Source organism: Nannobrachium achirus, assembly GCF_963921795.1.
Source record: "Nannobrachium achirus genome assembly, chromosome: 17".
Lineage (NCBI taxonomy): Eukaryota > Metazoa > Chordata > Actinopteri > Myctophiformes > Myctophidae > Nannobrachium > Nannobrachium achirus.
In genome coordinates this window covers 40,439,040-40,456,826 of record NC_137824.1, presented here as the reverse complement: position 1 = coordinate 40,456,826, position 17,787 = coordinate 40,439,040, and the positions used below count along the sequence as shown (strand labels likewise).

The 17,787-nt window shown below is 46.0% G+C and overlaps 1 protein-coding gene across 1 annotated transcript in view; it reads right to left on the bottom strand.

Annotated features, from left to right (window-relative positions):
- LOC308302043 (ras-GEF domain-containing family member 1C-like) overlaps positions 1-17,787 on the bottom strand; it is a gene marked incomplete at its 3' end in the record, with an annotated part of 43,305 nt that overhangs the window by 5,267 nt on the left and 20,251 nt on the right. Inside the window, exons 2-7 of the mRNA XM_080746207.1 lie at positions 13,350-13,574; positions 11,568-11,690; positions 10,807-10,944; positions 8,811-9,032; positions 5,686-5,760; positions 3,681-3,782 (exon numbers count right to left, since the gene is read on the bottom strand). Coding sequence (XP_080602333.1) covers positions 3,681-3,782; positions 5,686-5,760; positions 8,811-9,032; positions 10,807-10,944; positions 11,568-11,690; positions 13,350-13,568 — 879 coding nt within the window. The 5' untranslated portion in view covers positions 13,569-13,574. The remainder of the gene's footprint in view (positions 1-3,680; positions 3,783-5,685; positions 5,761-8,810; positions 9,033-10,806; positions 10,945-11,567; positions 11,691-13,349; positions 13,575-17,787) is intronic.

The window sequence follows — 17,787 nt, the reverse complement described above, 5'->3', positions numbered from 1 at the left end:
TTTGCTTGTTCGATTCTGTGAGCGTTCAGCCGCTCTCTAAGCTTGCTAATAATAGGCAACCTTAGTTACATAGCAGCGTCTTACTTGTACTGAATGTTGGGCTTTAGCCGCTCTCTAGGCTTGCATAGCTTGCCTTTAAAGGTCAAGACGGGTATCTCGTGGAGATTCTCATATGTGCAGCAGCAGACTCTGCAGCAGAGCGCTCCGTGGGCTGCGAAAATTTCTCTGTGATCCAAAAGTCAGCGACCTTAGGCGTGGTTTCATTGTTATGGTCAGCTAAAGCTAAGATTGTAATTTCTGCGGCAAGCACATGCGGTCACCAAGGCCAGGCTTAAGATGCGACTAGCACATGGCCTCTGAAGATTGCAGCTCGCAGTTTAAGCAGGGAAGGTACACCAGTGTCAGTCGCAGAACTAACTCTCCCTTCTGTCCTTTCATGTCCATGCTGAACACCGGGCTGTCTGCCCGACGTCCTCGTCACACGACCCCCGGAGAGAGCTGCCAAATTTGCGGCCCGCCCCTCTTCACTCTGCATTCTCTCCGGATCGGAGCAGCCACACCACCAGCACTTCTGGTGCCCTCAGCTAACTCAAGATCCTGCACGCCAAGCTATCAAGCACACACAACACAGGACTGACCGAAGCGTAATGGTTCCAAGCTGGAGTTGGACGCGTTTCAGTTAACGCTTCTGCTGCTGATGCTAATAGTGCTGCAGGCACTATTAGCAGGGTTGTTCCATAGGGTTTCATTTTGCTGCTTCTGCTGCGTTACTCGGGGCACGCGCCCCTGATAGGTTGCATGTTTTATTTGCTGCTTCTGTTGCGTTACTCGGGGCACGCGCCCCTGATAGGTTGCGGGCCACGATAAATATTACGCTTTAATATTTCAATCACGCAAAGCTAGGTGGTTGCTGGGGTGTCAGTTAGGTAGGATATATCAAGCTGTCTGGTGCTGAAGTTATATGAATTAAAGGTCTCATCGCTGCTTCTGGTTCTGCTGTCTGTATATATATTTCAGTGTTGCTGCTCCCGCTTGTCACTAGGCTGTTTAGTATGGCTTCCAGTTAGATTTCAGTTTCGCTATAGTCAGCAGAACCGCCTTCCTCACCGTTGGTTCGGTCTGCCAGCTGCTAATATTCTTACTTATTATTTTGCTTTAGCAGGATTAATAGCGTTTCTGGCAAGCCGTTAATTCTCTTACTTATTTTGCTTAGTAGTATTTATAGCAAGCCATGCAGGCGGCTACATTCGTACTTATTTTGCTTTAGCAGTATTAATAGCCATCTATAGCAATAGGACAGGCAGTTCATAGTTTGCCCCCGCAGTAATGATAATTCTTAATCGCTAGAGTCACAGCAGAGCTGCCTTCCTCGCAGTTGGCTAGCGCTGGCATGGGATTCTGAGCTTTTGGCGTGTTTTGGGGGTTTTGTAGTTTTGGGGGGTCTCGGGCCAGAGCTCGCTGTAATAAGATTATGCCCTCGATACTCATGGCAACATGGGGATCGTGGGTCAGCGAGTAATGGCCCGAGGCAGAACCCATGCCAAACAATGCTTCACTTAGGATATAGATTCTATGCTGTCTTATAGTAGCGCTTAAGGTAGGCTGCCAATATGATGCGCTTATATAGGCCTTAGATATTATGCTGTCTCTATAGTAGGGTGCTCAATATGCCATGCTGTGCGATGCTTGCTTCTGCCTTCATTCTTGTCAATAAAGTATACCTAAACCCAAGTGATCGTCTCCTGAAATAGTGCGACGATTCGTAGAATCATAGCTAGTTCGGTGGACGGTCACAAGGGGGGCGCGCGCGCGGAGGGGGACGGGACACAGGGTCCTGCCCCCCCCCTTACCCAGGGTTCATAGGGAAGCTAGCTGGTGGGTCTCAGTCTTGTTGCATAGCACTGCCCCGCCACCACCCCAGCTCCACCGTCAGGTTCTGCTTCAGATCCCCCGTGGGGGGTCTCGGGCCAGAGCTCGCTGTAATAAGATTATGCCCTCGATACTCATGGCAACATGGGGATCGTGGGTCAGCGAGTAATGGCCCGAGGCAGAACCCATGCCAAACAATGCTTCACTTAGGATATAGATTCTATGCTGTCTTATAGTAGCGCTTAAGGTAGGCTGCCAATATGATGCGCTTATATAGGCCTTAGATATTATGCTGTCTCTATAGTAGGGTGCTCAATATGACATGCTGTGCGATGCTTGCTTCTGCCTTCATTCTTGTCAATAAAGTATACCTAAACCCAAGTGATCGTCTCCTGAACTGTGGTTATTCTCAATTAATTTAAACGCATCGAAAGATTAAGGTATCAGACTATAATCATAACTGTAATTTCTATAATCAATATTGTGTCGGTTGCCCATCACTTATTATATTTACCTTTAACTCATACCTCGCGATCCCCGTAGAGACCGTAGATTTCCCGCTGTACCGCGCTGCCATGCCCGTAGAGCCCGTAAAGTTTAATTAGCTTTAATCATTATGAAAGGATTAAAAGTATTAGCGCAGATTTTCGCTGATTCTGGCTCTTTAGGCCCGCCCCCCTAACTGTATCCGGTCATTTCCGGTCTGGACCGGATCCAGCTTTCCGTATCCAGTCTGAGCCTGGGCCATAGTCCCGCCTCCATTGGTTTACTGTGTAACAAAAGAGAAAGCTACTCGGCGACGGAACGCTCGTTTTTCAATCGGATTTTTGCGTTTGGAAACTTTGATCCAGTCTCTACACGCCTGGATTATGATCCCCGCACATATCGTGCGTTTTGTGCGCGAACGTGTCCACGTGTTACCATAGCGCACAGTTGGCTTTTTTCAATGCTTTTTCATGTAAACACTGGCTGATAAGCAGAGATACAGCGTGGCAACGGATATGTCTTTTTCAATGGGGTTTTTTGTATTCGAAAGCTTGTCACCGAGTCTACACGTCTACTAGATGAGTCGCGCACAGATTGTGCACGATGCGTGCGCGTGCCCACGCTAAAAGGTAAGGACAATTTGGCAGCTGCTTACTACAGCTATGTTTAAAATGGCAGAGAAAAAGTTAACTTGATTAAACATGTTTACTGCTGCCCTTCCTGGCCAGGACTATCTCGTAAAGGACATTTTACAAGGGTAACTTGGAGCAATTGTTGCTTGGATTTTAGCAGAGCATGATCCCCTCTATGGGCTAGTACAGTCTGAATGCAGCAGTACACTGCAACGCCCATCATTCCTCTATCTCTGTGCCAGAGAGTGCAGTAACAGATAACAGTCAGCAGGGGGAGCTGACACACTAGTCTGTGATTACTACTGCTCAACCTCAGCACAATGACATTAATAATGTCATTCAACCTAGCATCCCTAATTTGCCCTGGTCATTATTGCCAGAGTTTACAAAGAAATGTCACATGTCACAAGTTCATAAAAAAACAACAGATGCACATAGGATATTTTTGCCACACGACACCTTTGTATGACAAAGTATATATCAGGCTTAAGTGGTTAATTGCTGGTATTTTCAATTTGCACAATCCATGTAACAATTTTAAATTGCCTCCTTAAAGACAAAATTCACCCTTAACCGCTCTTCTCTCACCAATGTTAAGTATATTCAGTGAAATCAGCGAGGTACCCAACAGTCTGATACATTCAGTGCATATGTGTGTGTTTTGATGTTCAAGGCTGACCAAGGGCCTCTCACCATGCAGATCTCGGTGGCCACCAGGTAACACAGTCTGTTGAACCACCGGACGTAGGCTTCCAGGTTCGTGGTTTTCTTCTTTTGTTCACTGAAACATGGCTGCTAATCACACACATGCGCACACACGCACGCACGCACGCACACACGCACGCACGCACACACACACACACACACACACACACGCACACGCACACGCACACGCACACGCACACGCACACGCACACACACACACACACACACACACACACACACGTTAAGTACAGTATAAGTGAGTATTAGTGGAAGTGCTACTGCTTGTGGTCTTAATTAGCTGGCAGAGAGATGGCAATTAGCAGCTTTAGGGTCATGACAAGAGGAAAGAAACAGATAATGAATGAGGGAGAGGGAGCAAAGCGCTGAGACGCAGACAAGAAGAAAGCCAGAAAGCAGAAGATAGAGAAAGCCAGGCGTGTCATTATGGAGCCTTGCTGCAGGCTCAGTGACCTTGGAGACCTGCTGCCCTCAGCCTGTCCCACCCATCCCCCATTCACACACTACACTAGGTAGCCTATGGCTCCCTCCAGTGCTTAACTGCCCTTTTATTTATTTACCACTCATGGGCAGTGGTGTAAAGCAGTGGTTCTCAACCTGTGGGTCGGGACCCCCAGGAGGGTCCTCAAATGATTTGGGGGGGTCACAAGATGATTAACCTAATGAGCAACATTGTTTTCTCACTCAACAGTAAACAAACCAACATAGTTTAAGTGTATAGAGGGTATCGGCACATTTCTAAGTGAAAATGTAATACGTCTAAAATGACAAATTGAGAACTGGCAAACAATTGTCACGGCAGAGGCAGAAATGGTGAAAATAGCCGATCTACATGCTCACAACGCCTCGCAACGTGAGGCGTTGTGAGCATGTAGATCTGCTATTTTCACAATAGAACCGTGTTATACAAAATGTAATGCCTCAACTCTTGCTCGTCAGGGTGGGGTGTCCCCAGTTAAAATATGATTATTTTGGGGGTCGCGGCCTGAAAAGGTTGAGAACCTCTGGTGTAAAGTAACTAAGCGCATTTACTCAAGTACAGTACTTTAAGTACAATTTTGAGGTAGTTTTACTTTACTGGAGTATTTCCAATATTCAGATCTGCAATTTAAAAAGAAAATTCTGCATCATGCATACTTTCTACTTTTGGTACTTTAAGTACATTTTGATATCAGTTCTTTTGTACTTTAACCCAAGTAGATTTTGAATTCTGAACTTCTACATTGCAGATCTATAATGACACATGCCCAAAACAGGGATGCCAGGTTGATAGTGGTTATATCTGTGTCTATATATTTAACCAATGAAAAGTATTAACAAGAGCCTGTGAATAAATAACTACAATGGATCCATTCACACCTATCTGATTTCTTTTTATCTCCTAAGAAGGAATGCTTTTGTACATATATACAGGTATATGGTTTCTACCCAACAGCAACTATACGGGAGAGTGTTTTCTGCTGGTGATTCAGTCCGAGTGTATCAAAGGGTGCGTTCGTAAATGCGCACCGGGTGTGGTTAGGGTTAGCGGTTAGGGTTAGGTTTAGGCATAGTTTTACTGAGGTTAAGATTAGGGTTAGGGTTAGGCATATTTTTACTGAGGTTAGGGTTAGGATTAGGGTTAGGTTTAGGCACTCACTACACTGAGCACACATCCGGTGCGCATTTCCGAACGCACCCTTTGATACACTCTGACTGAAACACCAGCAGAAAACACCATCCCGCAACTATACAGTCAATTACTGCATTTCCTCCTAATAGGTTCACATAGTGTCACATGTTACGAAATGTATATTAAATTATCGATTGTGGGTGACTACTGGTGCTGTAGAGTGCTATTGTAAATGTTGTACCCTATTTTACATGCATTACTATTGGAAATAAGTAACCTCGCTCGTAAGCCCCTCGTTCCAGAGTGTGGCTGAGACAGATGAGGTTTGTGATTTGAAGGTGAACTGCAAACAGTCTGGTTTACCTGGGTGACGTCTAGGGCGTCTTTCTGAACAAACGCTTGGACAAACTCCTCCGGCCCAATGTGACCTAGTTGTTCCTGGGACACACACACACACACACACACACACACACACACACACACACACACACACACACACACACACACACACACACACACACACACACACACACACACACACACGTATTTAGGACAGCAATATTCTAATTTCTGTAACTCCAACCTCAACCCCTAAACCTCTAAACACCTAGTCCTAAGTACCCTAATATGAATCTTTTTCATAATTGTAAAGCTACTCTAATTCCCCCAACACAGAAAACTGAACACACGCACATGCACATGCACATGCACATGCACACGCACGCACACACACACCAAAAGATGGACGCTCGTCATATTAAAATTGCTTTAATTTCAGTAATGGAAGGCAGTCAATAGGGGAAGTAGTGAGTCACTGACATGAGTCACTGGAATCGGATTTCACATGACCATGACATCCCTCACACTGACAGTCACACAAGTGTAAATAAAATGGACTGAAGCAATGTACACGCACATGCGTGTGCACGCGCACATGAGCTGTGTCTTATATGTGTCTTACATGAACACACACACACACACACACACACACACACACACACACACACACACACACACACACACACACACACACACACACACACACACACACACACACACACACACAATGAGATAGGAATGCAAAGGTGTTTCATATTTGTCCCAGCATGTTGCTAAAAATCCACAAGAAATTTGATAGATCTGTATGTGTGTGTGTGTGTGTGTGTGTGTGTGTGTGTGTGTGTGTGTGTGTGTGTGTACAAGTCTAATTGTATCTCTCTGCATCTCTCTTCCTTACTTAGTTGTGTGTGCTGTACGTTGTCTTTCTCTGCATGTCCTCTCTCTCTTCCCTCCCCCTTCTCCCTCGTTCCTCCTCTGTCTGTGTGTGAGCGTGTGTGTGTGTGTGTGTGTGTGTGTGTGTGTGTGTGTGTGTGTGTGTGTGTGTGTGTGTGTGTGTGTGTGTGTGTGTGTGTGTGTGTGTGTGTGTGTGTGTGTGTGTGCAGTGTGAATCTGTCAGGTCACATATATCCAGAGTGGGTTCATACTCTTTGTTCGAGGCTCCGGGCTCATCACTGAATTCAAGGATGATGTCACTACTCTCATCACACACACCCCTACACACACACCCCTACACACACACACACACACACACACACACACACACACACACACACACACACACACACACACACACACACACACACACACACACACACACACACACACACACACACACACATACACCCTTCCCCCCACGCAAACACAGAATGACTCGGAGGTACACGTGCCCATATAAGACACACTTGATCACACAGAGTGCACTGGCCACACAACACAGGACAATGGAAGTCTTTGTTGTTACATTTGTGTGTTTAAGGCTGTCCGTTAGTCCAGCTCTTATCTAGATCTAATACAGTGGTTCTCAACCTTTTCAGGCCGTGACCCCCAACATAATCATATTTGAACTGGGGACCCCCCACCCTACGAGCACTAACAGTTCTATTGTGGAAATAGTAGATCTACATGCTCACAACATGTAGATCGGCTATTTTCACAATTTCTGCCTCTAATATTTGACAATTTGGCCAATGTTTAATTTGTCATTTTAGAGGTATTAAAAAGGTCCTTAAATTATCACTTTAGAAATGTGCAGATACCCTCTATACACTTAAACTTTATGTTCGTTTGTTTACTGTTGAGTGAGAAAACAAGTTTGCACATGGACTCCCCCCTAAATAATTTGGGGACCCGACCCACAGGTTGAGAACCACTGATCTAATACACTGTGTGAAGGCCACCTGGATCGTTTACGATACGCCACAGAGGTGTTCAGAATGCAACAAGACCCTGCCTGTTATGAATCCCTGCCAATGTCAGCATTCCATCCATCCCTCCTTTGGCTCTTATACAGTACATAGACCTCCATCTTCTGTTCTCTTCCTGTTCACTCCATCCTTCCCATCTAAGCCCTTTGATGCACCATGTTTTTGTCCTTGACATAGTCTCCACCCTCCTCCTCCATCAACATCAAATCTCTCTCTCTCTCTCTCTCTCCATCCCTGATTCCCCTGCCTGTATCCTCATTATCACCTCCCATGATCCTAACCTCTGTTTTACCTCCTCTCATCCTGTCCTCTCCTCCCTTCTAGTGTTGATTTCGTAGACTAAAACTATGACGAAAAATGTTAGTCGACTTCCTTTCTCAACTGACGAAGACTAAATAGAAACTAATTAAAAACTAAGCTATGATGACCAAAACTATGACTAAATATATTGACAATTTTGTCAACAAATAAAAACTAGACTAAAATGTCATGGTAGGGACTAGTGGAGAAGAGATCCAGTGGAACTAAAAGACAAGTCATTTTATGTTTGGTTGCAATCGGGTGTTGCGCTCTGAAAAAAGCCGATCTACAAGCTCACAATGTGTCTGTGACGCGTTGTGAGCTTGTAGATCGGCTATTTTCAGAGTGCAACCAAGTGTAAAATCAGCCATTACGACACCATCAAGGCAGCCAAAATACATTTTAGTCAACAAAATCAATTGATATTCTTATGATATCTGTAAGCCATTTACCATGAGAGGGAGTGGGTTGTTGGCTGATTTACCACTGTTTCAGGGTTGTGGCACAAGGCGAAGTCGAGTGCCAAACAACCCTGAAACAGTGGTAAATCAGCCAACAACCCACGACCCTCGAATGGTAAATTGCTTTTCTACCACTTCTACCATATAAATGAAAGAAAACACAGTTGTAACTTGCAAGGTTATTTAGTTATACAACTGCAACACAACAGTGGATGGGGTCCATGAGCCAACTCAAGGTTGTTGACTGATTTACCACTGTTTTAAGCCAATCAGAATCCAGTATCTGAACATGTGACCACAAAAAGTGGTAGAATATGATATTTGGTCGACTAAAACTAGACTAAAACTAAAACATTTCAGATGACTAAACTATGACCAAAACTAAATTACATTTAATTCAAAAGACTATGACTAAAACTACGTCTAAAGTTTGCTGCCAAAATCAACACTGCTCCCTTCTCACCAGTTCCACGTGGGTGAGCTGCTGTGCCAGCGTGTAGGGATCGCTGCAGATGGAGAGCATGTCCTTCTGGATGGGGGGAGACTTGGTCTTGAAGGCCACCAGCTTGTCAGAGATGGAGGAGGCATTGAGGGAGACCTTGACTCCCTTCTCCTCCCCCTGGCTCATCAGAGCCAGCTTCTGACTCAACGTCTGCAGCAGCTGATTCAGACTCTTCCAGTAGGCCTGGGGGAGAGGAGAGGAGAGGAGAGGAGAGGAGAGGAGAGGAGAGGAGAGGAGAGGAGAGGAGAGGAGAGGAGAGGAGAAAAGAGGAGAGGAGAGGAGAAGAGAGGAGAGGAGAGTTTATTGTTGCCGTTCACTTCCTATGAGTGGCAGTCATTCCCTCATCATCATCATCATCATCATGTTATTTTTTATCTCACGAACATTAAGAATGGCCACGTTGGACAGCTGCTTATTGTGTGTTTGTGTGTGTGTGTGTGTGTGTGTGTGTGTGTGTGTGTGTGTGTGTGTGTGTGTGTGTGTGTGTGCCTGCATGCATGTGTGTGTTCTAAAATATGTGTCACGCCTGTTTCCCTTCCTCCAACTGAGCAGCAGGGCATGAGGTCAGCAGGTCAAACTCTCTCACAAATGACCCAGAGCAGCACACACGCACACACACACAGACTCACACAGACACACACACACACACACACACACACACACACACACACACACACACACACACACACACACACACACACACACACACACACACACACACACACACACAGGGTGCTGCAAATAGCAGCACATTTATCACCGCCTGCCCCCTCCCCCCCCCTGCTCACCTCCCTCCATCTCCGTCTCTCTCTTCTACTCCATCACTCCACGATCCTCTCCTCCTTTTTCCTCTCTGTGTCCTGAATCTCATCCACCCTTCCAGTCTCTCTCTCTCTCTCTCCATCTGCTTCTCCCCGGAGGCTGAGGATAGAGAAATTCCTCTGTGGTCCCTTCCTCTTACCCTTGTCTCTATCTGTCTCGTTTTCTCTTTCCCTCTCTCTCCCACTCCCTCTCTTCCTCTATCTCTCTCTCCCCCTCTGCGGCCCAACGCCGTTGTACCACATACCAGTAAGACTCCCTAAATCAGGAGATAAGCGACTGTCAGGTCGCATACACAAACTTTAGAAGGCAATGGTAGCCAATCAGGAGGGAATATGGTAAATGGGACAGATCCATGTTGATGACATGACTTTAGAGATACTGTGTACCGCTTTGCGTGATTTTAGGGCAAAATCTGTAGGAGCAGTGTCCAAAAATGTGTTTTTATAAAATCTGCCAGATGGTGGCGCTAGATGGGACAGTTGCATTTTGATGATATGACTGTAGAGATACTGTGTACCGCTTTGCGTGATTTTAGGGACAAATCTGTAGGAGCAGTGTCCAAAAATGTGTTTTGCCAGAATCGGCCTCATGGTGGCGCTAGAAGAGGGCCATGTGAGAAATTAGGTTTAAACAGGCACGTGCACACATAGACATCAAAGGGGGGCTTGAGCCCCTGCCCTTTTATCTGTCTGTAAAAAGTGCCCTTTCCAGACCATGAAAGCAGTTTTTACTATGGTGAAAGAATTGCAAATGCCCTCTTTCCATGCCGTACCCGAAGGCAGCATCAAAGAGAATTGCCTTGTCCAAACTCTCCTGAACTTGAATGCAGCATCTTATGTTGAAAGAATTGCCCTCTCTGTGTAGAAACCCATGCCGTTACGCCACATCTCTAGTATTGACTTGATTATGCTTAGTTCAGTGTGGTATCAAGTATCGAAAATAGCCGACCTCCAAGCTCACAACGCGTCGCGCTGCGACGCGTTGTGAGCTTGGAGGTCGGCTATTTTCGATATTTCCACCAAAAGGCACTTTTAAAAATGTCAGCCCCTGCCTCTCTAACATTCTCTGCACGTCCCCGGGCTTAAATGGGTTTAATCTGGTGTCCAGTGTTTGGTCTGGAACAGCAAGGCGTTACCTCATCACAGGGGGCGATCCTGTGGACGATGTCCTTCAGGTGAGCCACCATCTTCTCCTCCCTGAAGTCGGACGGGAACGTCTCGGTCCACTCTCTGAGCAGCTGCAAGATCTTGGGTCCAAACTTACGCACTTTGACCTGTGGCGGTTCAGTATGATCACACTTAGTCATGCATGTGTTGTGAACTTAAATACAATTACAAGTTGCACATTTTCCTCTGACTGAAAACCGTAGTTTTGTGTTTGCATGTGTGCGAGACTGCATGCTTGCATCCATGTAGTATGCAGTATGTGCAGCATGTGTGTGTGAGTGTGTTAGGGATGGGATGATAAGCGATAATAGTATCATGGAGATTTAATTTATCGTGAAATCGTCCTCCGTCATGCACTGGGAACAATTCACCTTTTATTTGCCGAGCTGCATATCCAGTACCATTTAAACCTTCTATTAGTAAAACGTACTTATAATATACTTACTTGATACAGTCTTTTTTTCACTCTCTACCAATTCTCTTTGCCAAACAATAGCCGATCTACAAGCTCACAACGGGTTGTGAGCTTGTATCCCAGGATAATGGATGTTGGGGGTATTTTGATTATCGCGATAATATCGTAAATCACAATTTCTTTGGTCACAATAATCGTGATATGAAATGTTCATATCGTCCCATCCATAGTGTGTGTGTGATGGTCTTATGTATGTGTGTATGTCTATGTGAGTGGCTGTGCATACTGTATGTAAATGCACAGAGCGTAGCTCACCGTGTCCAGTGGGCTCTGATCCAGTTGCTGTTGTTTAATGCACTGCTCACACACTCTGGCCAGCAGCTCTGGAGGTGGGATGAAGAGCCGTGCACTCAGCAGGAAGGTGAACACGTAGGCTTTCTGTCAGCGGGGAGGGAGAGATACTGTCACTATCCATGACAACACGGCAGCTTTTACACCAGCCCAGCGTCTGCAACTGCAGCTGCTTCGCTGATGAAGCTCTAAAGCAGTGTTTCTCAAACTTTCAAATTTCAAGGTCTCCCCTTATCTCCCCAAATGAACCTGTTAAGGTTCATTTGGTTCCGTTTGTACACTGCCAGAGTTACAGACTTACAATTTAGACCCCCCTAAAGTACCATGCATATACATAATGACCGCAAGTCTACACTAGAAACGGAGGGGGAGAGAGATTTCATCCGTTTGGTCCGTTTGGTGTCTGTTTTCTTTCTCCCTGTCCGTAGGTAGCGGACAACACCCAACCCGACGTATTAAAACCCATTAAAACGTACGTACGCATGAACTACCCGTGGCAAACCTTTGTCAATCGTGGGGGCAGTAGTGAGGAAAATATATTTTCCTCTCGGCTTGATTAATCACCAGATTCAAGAGATGGGGGCTACTCGAGCTGAGTGTGGTTCATTCAGCCAAAAACCATTTCACTTGCGTTTCGAATCGTATATCCTTTGACTGGCTGGTGATATAACGTTAACTGACACAAAGTATAATATAAAAAGACTTGTGTGGATGAAAGAGACATTAGAGTGAAATCCTGGTCGGGGCGCGCTGAGAATCTCTCGTGTGCTCTGTGCTGCGAGGCGCGATAATATGTGGCGGGAGCAAAAACAGGAGCAGAATTGGAGCGGAGAGCGAATCGGCACGCACAAACCGTAGACGAACTAAGCATGTCGACGTAATTACTGCACGTACTCTCTCACCCAAAACGTACACAAAATCAAGCATACGAAACTATAAACAGCCCTTAAAGGAACCCACAGAGTCCCTGGAATCCACTTTGAGAACCACCGCTCTAAAGCATCTGTTTCAACCTGGGCCTTGAGATAAATAATTGCAAGTGAGCCCCCAAATAATTGGCAAAACACTCATGTTTTTAATGATAATATGACATTAAAATATTTTGTCGAAACAATTTAATCGTATTTCCTCTTTAAAGCCTTGAGACAGATGTGTTAAATAGGAGCTTAACTAACTACGTTGGTTCCATTGATCCAAGCTGTAACACAATCGATTGATTCCTCATTAAAATAAACATGCATTTTATCTCCTATAAACGGTACTTTAAACGAAACTGTTTCGACCAAACAATCTTCCTCAGCGAGGAAGAACAGCTGAGGAAGATAGCTTTTCAAAACACGTCCTTTGTTTCTGTCCGGGAGAAGTAAATACAACATGGTAAAAGGACATTCATTGTGTGCCGGCTATTTCCAAACCTTCATGTCATTATCGAGCCGTACACCTTAAAGACTTATTAGATATTGAATCTGGAGTGTTGCAGGCTTTCTGCTTTATTGCAGTAATTTCTCTCAAAATAAACTGTTCCCTCAGTTTTTGTGTCTTTCCTGATTGAAATAACATCAATTCAACATCCTTAGTTTATTTTGTATCAATGTTCTCTCTCTCAGGCCTTATTCATACTTTGTCTCACACCTAAAATCCGCTGCTCACAATGCGCACATTGTGAACTTGTAGATCAGCTATTTTCAGCACCTTAAATGACTAACATGTGAAGACGGAATGTAAAAAGGGGACTCTCAGGTTTACCTCAGGGTAATAGTCAGCGGTGGGCACCAAGTTCTGGATGAGGGTGTCCAGGGAGGCAGAGGTGATGGGGGGCCCTTCAGCCAGACAGGCACCCGGCCTGGGCTCCGACTGCGGGGCCCCCCCCTCCTCCTCCTCCTCCCCAGACTCAGCACAGGCCAGGTGGGGGCTGAAGCCACTGGGAGTGTTGAACATGGTGCCTGGGCAGGCAGTTTGGGGCATTCCTGGCTGGAGCAAAGACACACACACAATAATGAAGTTAGAGTGGTTACATTTTTTTATTTATTTTTTGGTCAATTATCTAATGCATTCAGCGTTTTCAGGCCAAGGACCCCTTAGTTGAGAGAGAGATGAAGCAGGGACCCCCACAACCTTATCATAGATTCCATATAGTTTCATCCTTTGACAGCACGATCATCAGTGTATTTCGGATTCATGTCAATTTGTGTTTCTAGATATTTAACCACTTGAACCGTCAATACTTAAAAAACTTGACCTTTCACTCTGTTCTTAGTGTGCTCTTTTTCCCCTCTACACCAAACCTCTTCACCGAAAATAGCCGATCTACAAGCTCCCAACGCCTCGCAGCGCGAGGTGTTGTGAGCTTGTAGATCTGCTATTTTTTAGCAAAAGTTCTCCAAATATGGACGCTAGGGTTCAAGTGGTTAATATGAAGGAGGGAAAAAAGGTTTCTATCACACAAAGATTTGGAGGACCCCCTGTAGTAACTCTGAGGACCCCTTTGGGGTCCCTGAGCCCCTGTTGAAGACCCTTGATCGAATGTAATCCTGGGCGCTACACTCCCTCTGCCAACCTGGGGAGAGCAACGGACTGACCTCATAATTCCTCCAATGCATGAGGAGTCCAAGTTGCTTATTTTCACACCTGACAGGGTAGGGGGGTTTCCCCGGTCGGACGCCGCGCGCGGACCAGTTCCTTTCCCCTCCATCAGGCGCCCCGGCTGGCCAGGGGGAGGCAGTATAGAGACCAGGATTACTGCATGTTTTTGTGAGGGTATATCTAACCTAGGAGACACGGGGAGAACATGCAAACTCCACACAGAAAGGCCCTTTTGCCAACCCCACCCAGGGTATGGGCACCGATGACGCGGAGGAGAGAACACGCCCCCCAGCGCCCACAGCATCCTCGGTGGGAATCGAACCCAGGACCTTCTAGCTGTGACACCACTACTGATTGCACCACCGTGTCCCCTCATACAGAGTGGTTAGATTTGATTTATATTTAGATGGAGTGAGTTGGAAACACACATACATCATATATTGTCACATATTGACCCTCCCCAGGGGACCTTGAAGGGGTTTCCTAGGGGGGCTCCCAGCTAAATTAGCATCACAATCAGTTTAACCACTTTAACCCCGTTTTATACTTCGGCTATATGGGGGAGACCTAGCAGACTCTGTCCTTTACAATGTCCTGTTTGTCCTCTCTCAGAGTATCACTTCCTCTCGGCTCAGGCTACAACACACACACACACACACACACACACACACACACACACACACACACACACACACACACACACACACACACACACTTTCCATCCTGCCACTGCCGCCACGCCGCCCGTCGTCGGGGGGATACGGAGCAAAGCACCCCCCCCCCCCCCCCCTCCCCCCACAAGCAGCTGCCCCCCCGACAAGTGGAAGAGGGAGAATATGGGTCACCCCCGTCGCCGTGGAGACCGTCTCTGCCTGCGAGCGATCGCGTGTCCTCTCCGCTCTCTCTCTCGCCCCTTTACGCGCTCAACCTCCTCAACGGGGTCGGGTTACACGCGGTTAAAAAATTCAACACGCCACTTCCCCTCAGTGGGCCAACAAGACGGTTGTAGCGTAGCGGAGATCCCCATTGAGAAACAGAGTGCCACCACCGCGCTGCTAAAGAGATGCACTCCAGTATCATTCGGGCGGAAACCTTGAATGTCCAACATTCAAGAAGAAGAAGAAAATCACACCTGTGTGAACTGAGCGGTGGTTTACCCCCCCCCCCCCCCCCCCCTCCCCCCTTCCCCCCTGTGTGTGTGTGTGTGTGTGTGTGTGTGTGTGTGCCTGGCCTGGCCTGGCCTGAAAACAGCGCCCCTCCCTTAACATGTGTGGTTAGAAAAGGTACTACACCACAGGCTTGAGGCTACATACGGACGCACCCACCCACATACACACACACACGTACCTCTACACACACGGCCACGTATAGGAGCGGCGTGACCACCGCTCAAAAAAGAAAGAAACTGACTTCCAATGGGTCCAGTGTAGTTGTTATGGACTCACAGGCTCTCGTTAATACTTTTCATTGGTTAAATATTTATTAAACTCACAGACTTACCCACTTTCAACGTGCCATCCCTAATTTTGGTATATCACTATATCACAGTTAGGATTCAAAAAATGTTCATGAAAAGAATAGGCAAGCTCATGAAGTGTTGCGGCGCAGTGCATTAATTAAAGTTAATGGAGAAAATGAATTCGCATTACATATACATTATATTAATACATTTATATAAATTAAACTATAATAAAAACGTATATCTTAGCAAAATGAACCCCTACGTGTCCTGATGAGTACGGTCGATTTGACATATGGCCCAAGTGCGTGCCGCCAAAACTGTAAAGTTTATCTAGAAAGATTGATCGATGGATGGAATAAAGTCGGACAAGTACTATTGTGTGGTTGGGCAACCACACTGGGCATTCATTTATGAAAGAAAGAATACAAGAGATACAAGGATTCTGCCCGACAGCGACGATACCATATATAGAATAAATGTCTTCCTCATCTTCATTTGCTTTGTGGCATTGTGGAAATTGTATTTGATCCTTCCCCAGGTTAGTATCGAATAACCTTTTGATATACACAATTTATTTTAAATAAAAAATGTGCTTATCGATTATTTGATTAATAGCCAAAGTAATTAATAGAACATGGGTCTTCAACAGGGGGTCCTCAGAGTTACTACAGGGGGTCCTCCAAATCTTTGACTGATAGAAACTTTTTTTCTCCTTTTTTATAATAACCACTTGAACCCTAGCGTCCATATTCTGAGAACTTCAGCCAAAATAGAAGATCTACAAGCTCGGCAAGATCGGCTATTTTCGGCAAAGAGGTTTGGTGTAAAAAAAAGAGAGGGAAAAAGAGCAGACTAAGGTCAAGTTTATTAAGTATTAGAATAATCGCTAAGAAACGAATTGATAGTTGCAGGCAGCTCTATGTCTCTGTCACTCCACTGTGCACATGCTCACACTGAAGTCGCTCAAGTAACTCTCTCTCTCTCTCTCTCTCTCTCTCTGTATCTCCTGACATCACCCATCAATCATCCTCACACACCATTAAAGGTCCACTGATGCTGGGAGACCTCAGGCTCAGACCAGACAGACACAGAGCAAGCTCTTTCATCTATACTATAATTTTGGAGATGTCTGAGTGAGTGTCTGAAACCGCGTTTCTCCTCAGTGGCTGGAGCAATTGATCTGAAATCGCATCACCATTACCATATGAACACACCTGACATAACTGTGAAGCCCGTTTGTCACTTTCACAAATCGTATGCTGTATATTAGCATTTTTATGGTGTATCTATATCTATTTAGCCTACAGTACCTTTTGTGACCACACATGTTAAGGGAGGGGCGCTGTTGTTCAGGCCATGCACAATCACACACAAACCCACACACACACACACACACACACACACACACACACACAGGGGGGGGGGGGGGGGGGGGGGGGGGGGTGCAGGCAGGCGGGCGGGCTGGGGGGAGGGGGGGGGGTAGCCATTAAACGAAACGGGTATTTCTTACATTGATGCTCCTACATATTATCATGCAAGCACCAGTTAAAGTTACTTTCCATCCTCATATACTGTATGCACAGTGCACATCCCATAACCCACACACTGCACATCATTTTGGAGCTCATATCTTTGAACGGGTAAGGGCTATAAATATAACATTTGGTTTGTACACACACACACACACACACACACACACACACACACACACACACACACACGCACACACGCACACGCGCACACGCACACACACACATACACGCACACACACATGCATGTGCGCGCAAACGTACAATGAATGCACACACACATTAACAGCACACTGAGACACCAACGGATGACACAGAAACAGATAAGAGAGTTAAAAGAAATGAACCATTCAACCTGAGTGTCACTCTGAGTGTCCAACACACTTTAAACTGAGCTTTTAAACAACAATAATGTAGGAAACACAAATGGGTCCCGACCCAGTGTCTGGGAACCAGTGCTCCACAGCCACTGCCCTGAAAGAACCCAGGACTGGTATGAGTTTCATCCCTGTCATGTCCTTCCGGCACCCTCCACCTCCCTCCACCTCCCCCCACCTCCCCCCAGGGATTTAACAGCCTCCCCCAAGGCGGAGGTGGCCTGGTGTCACGG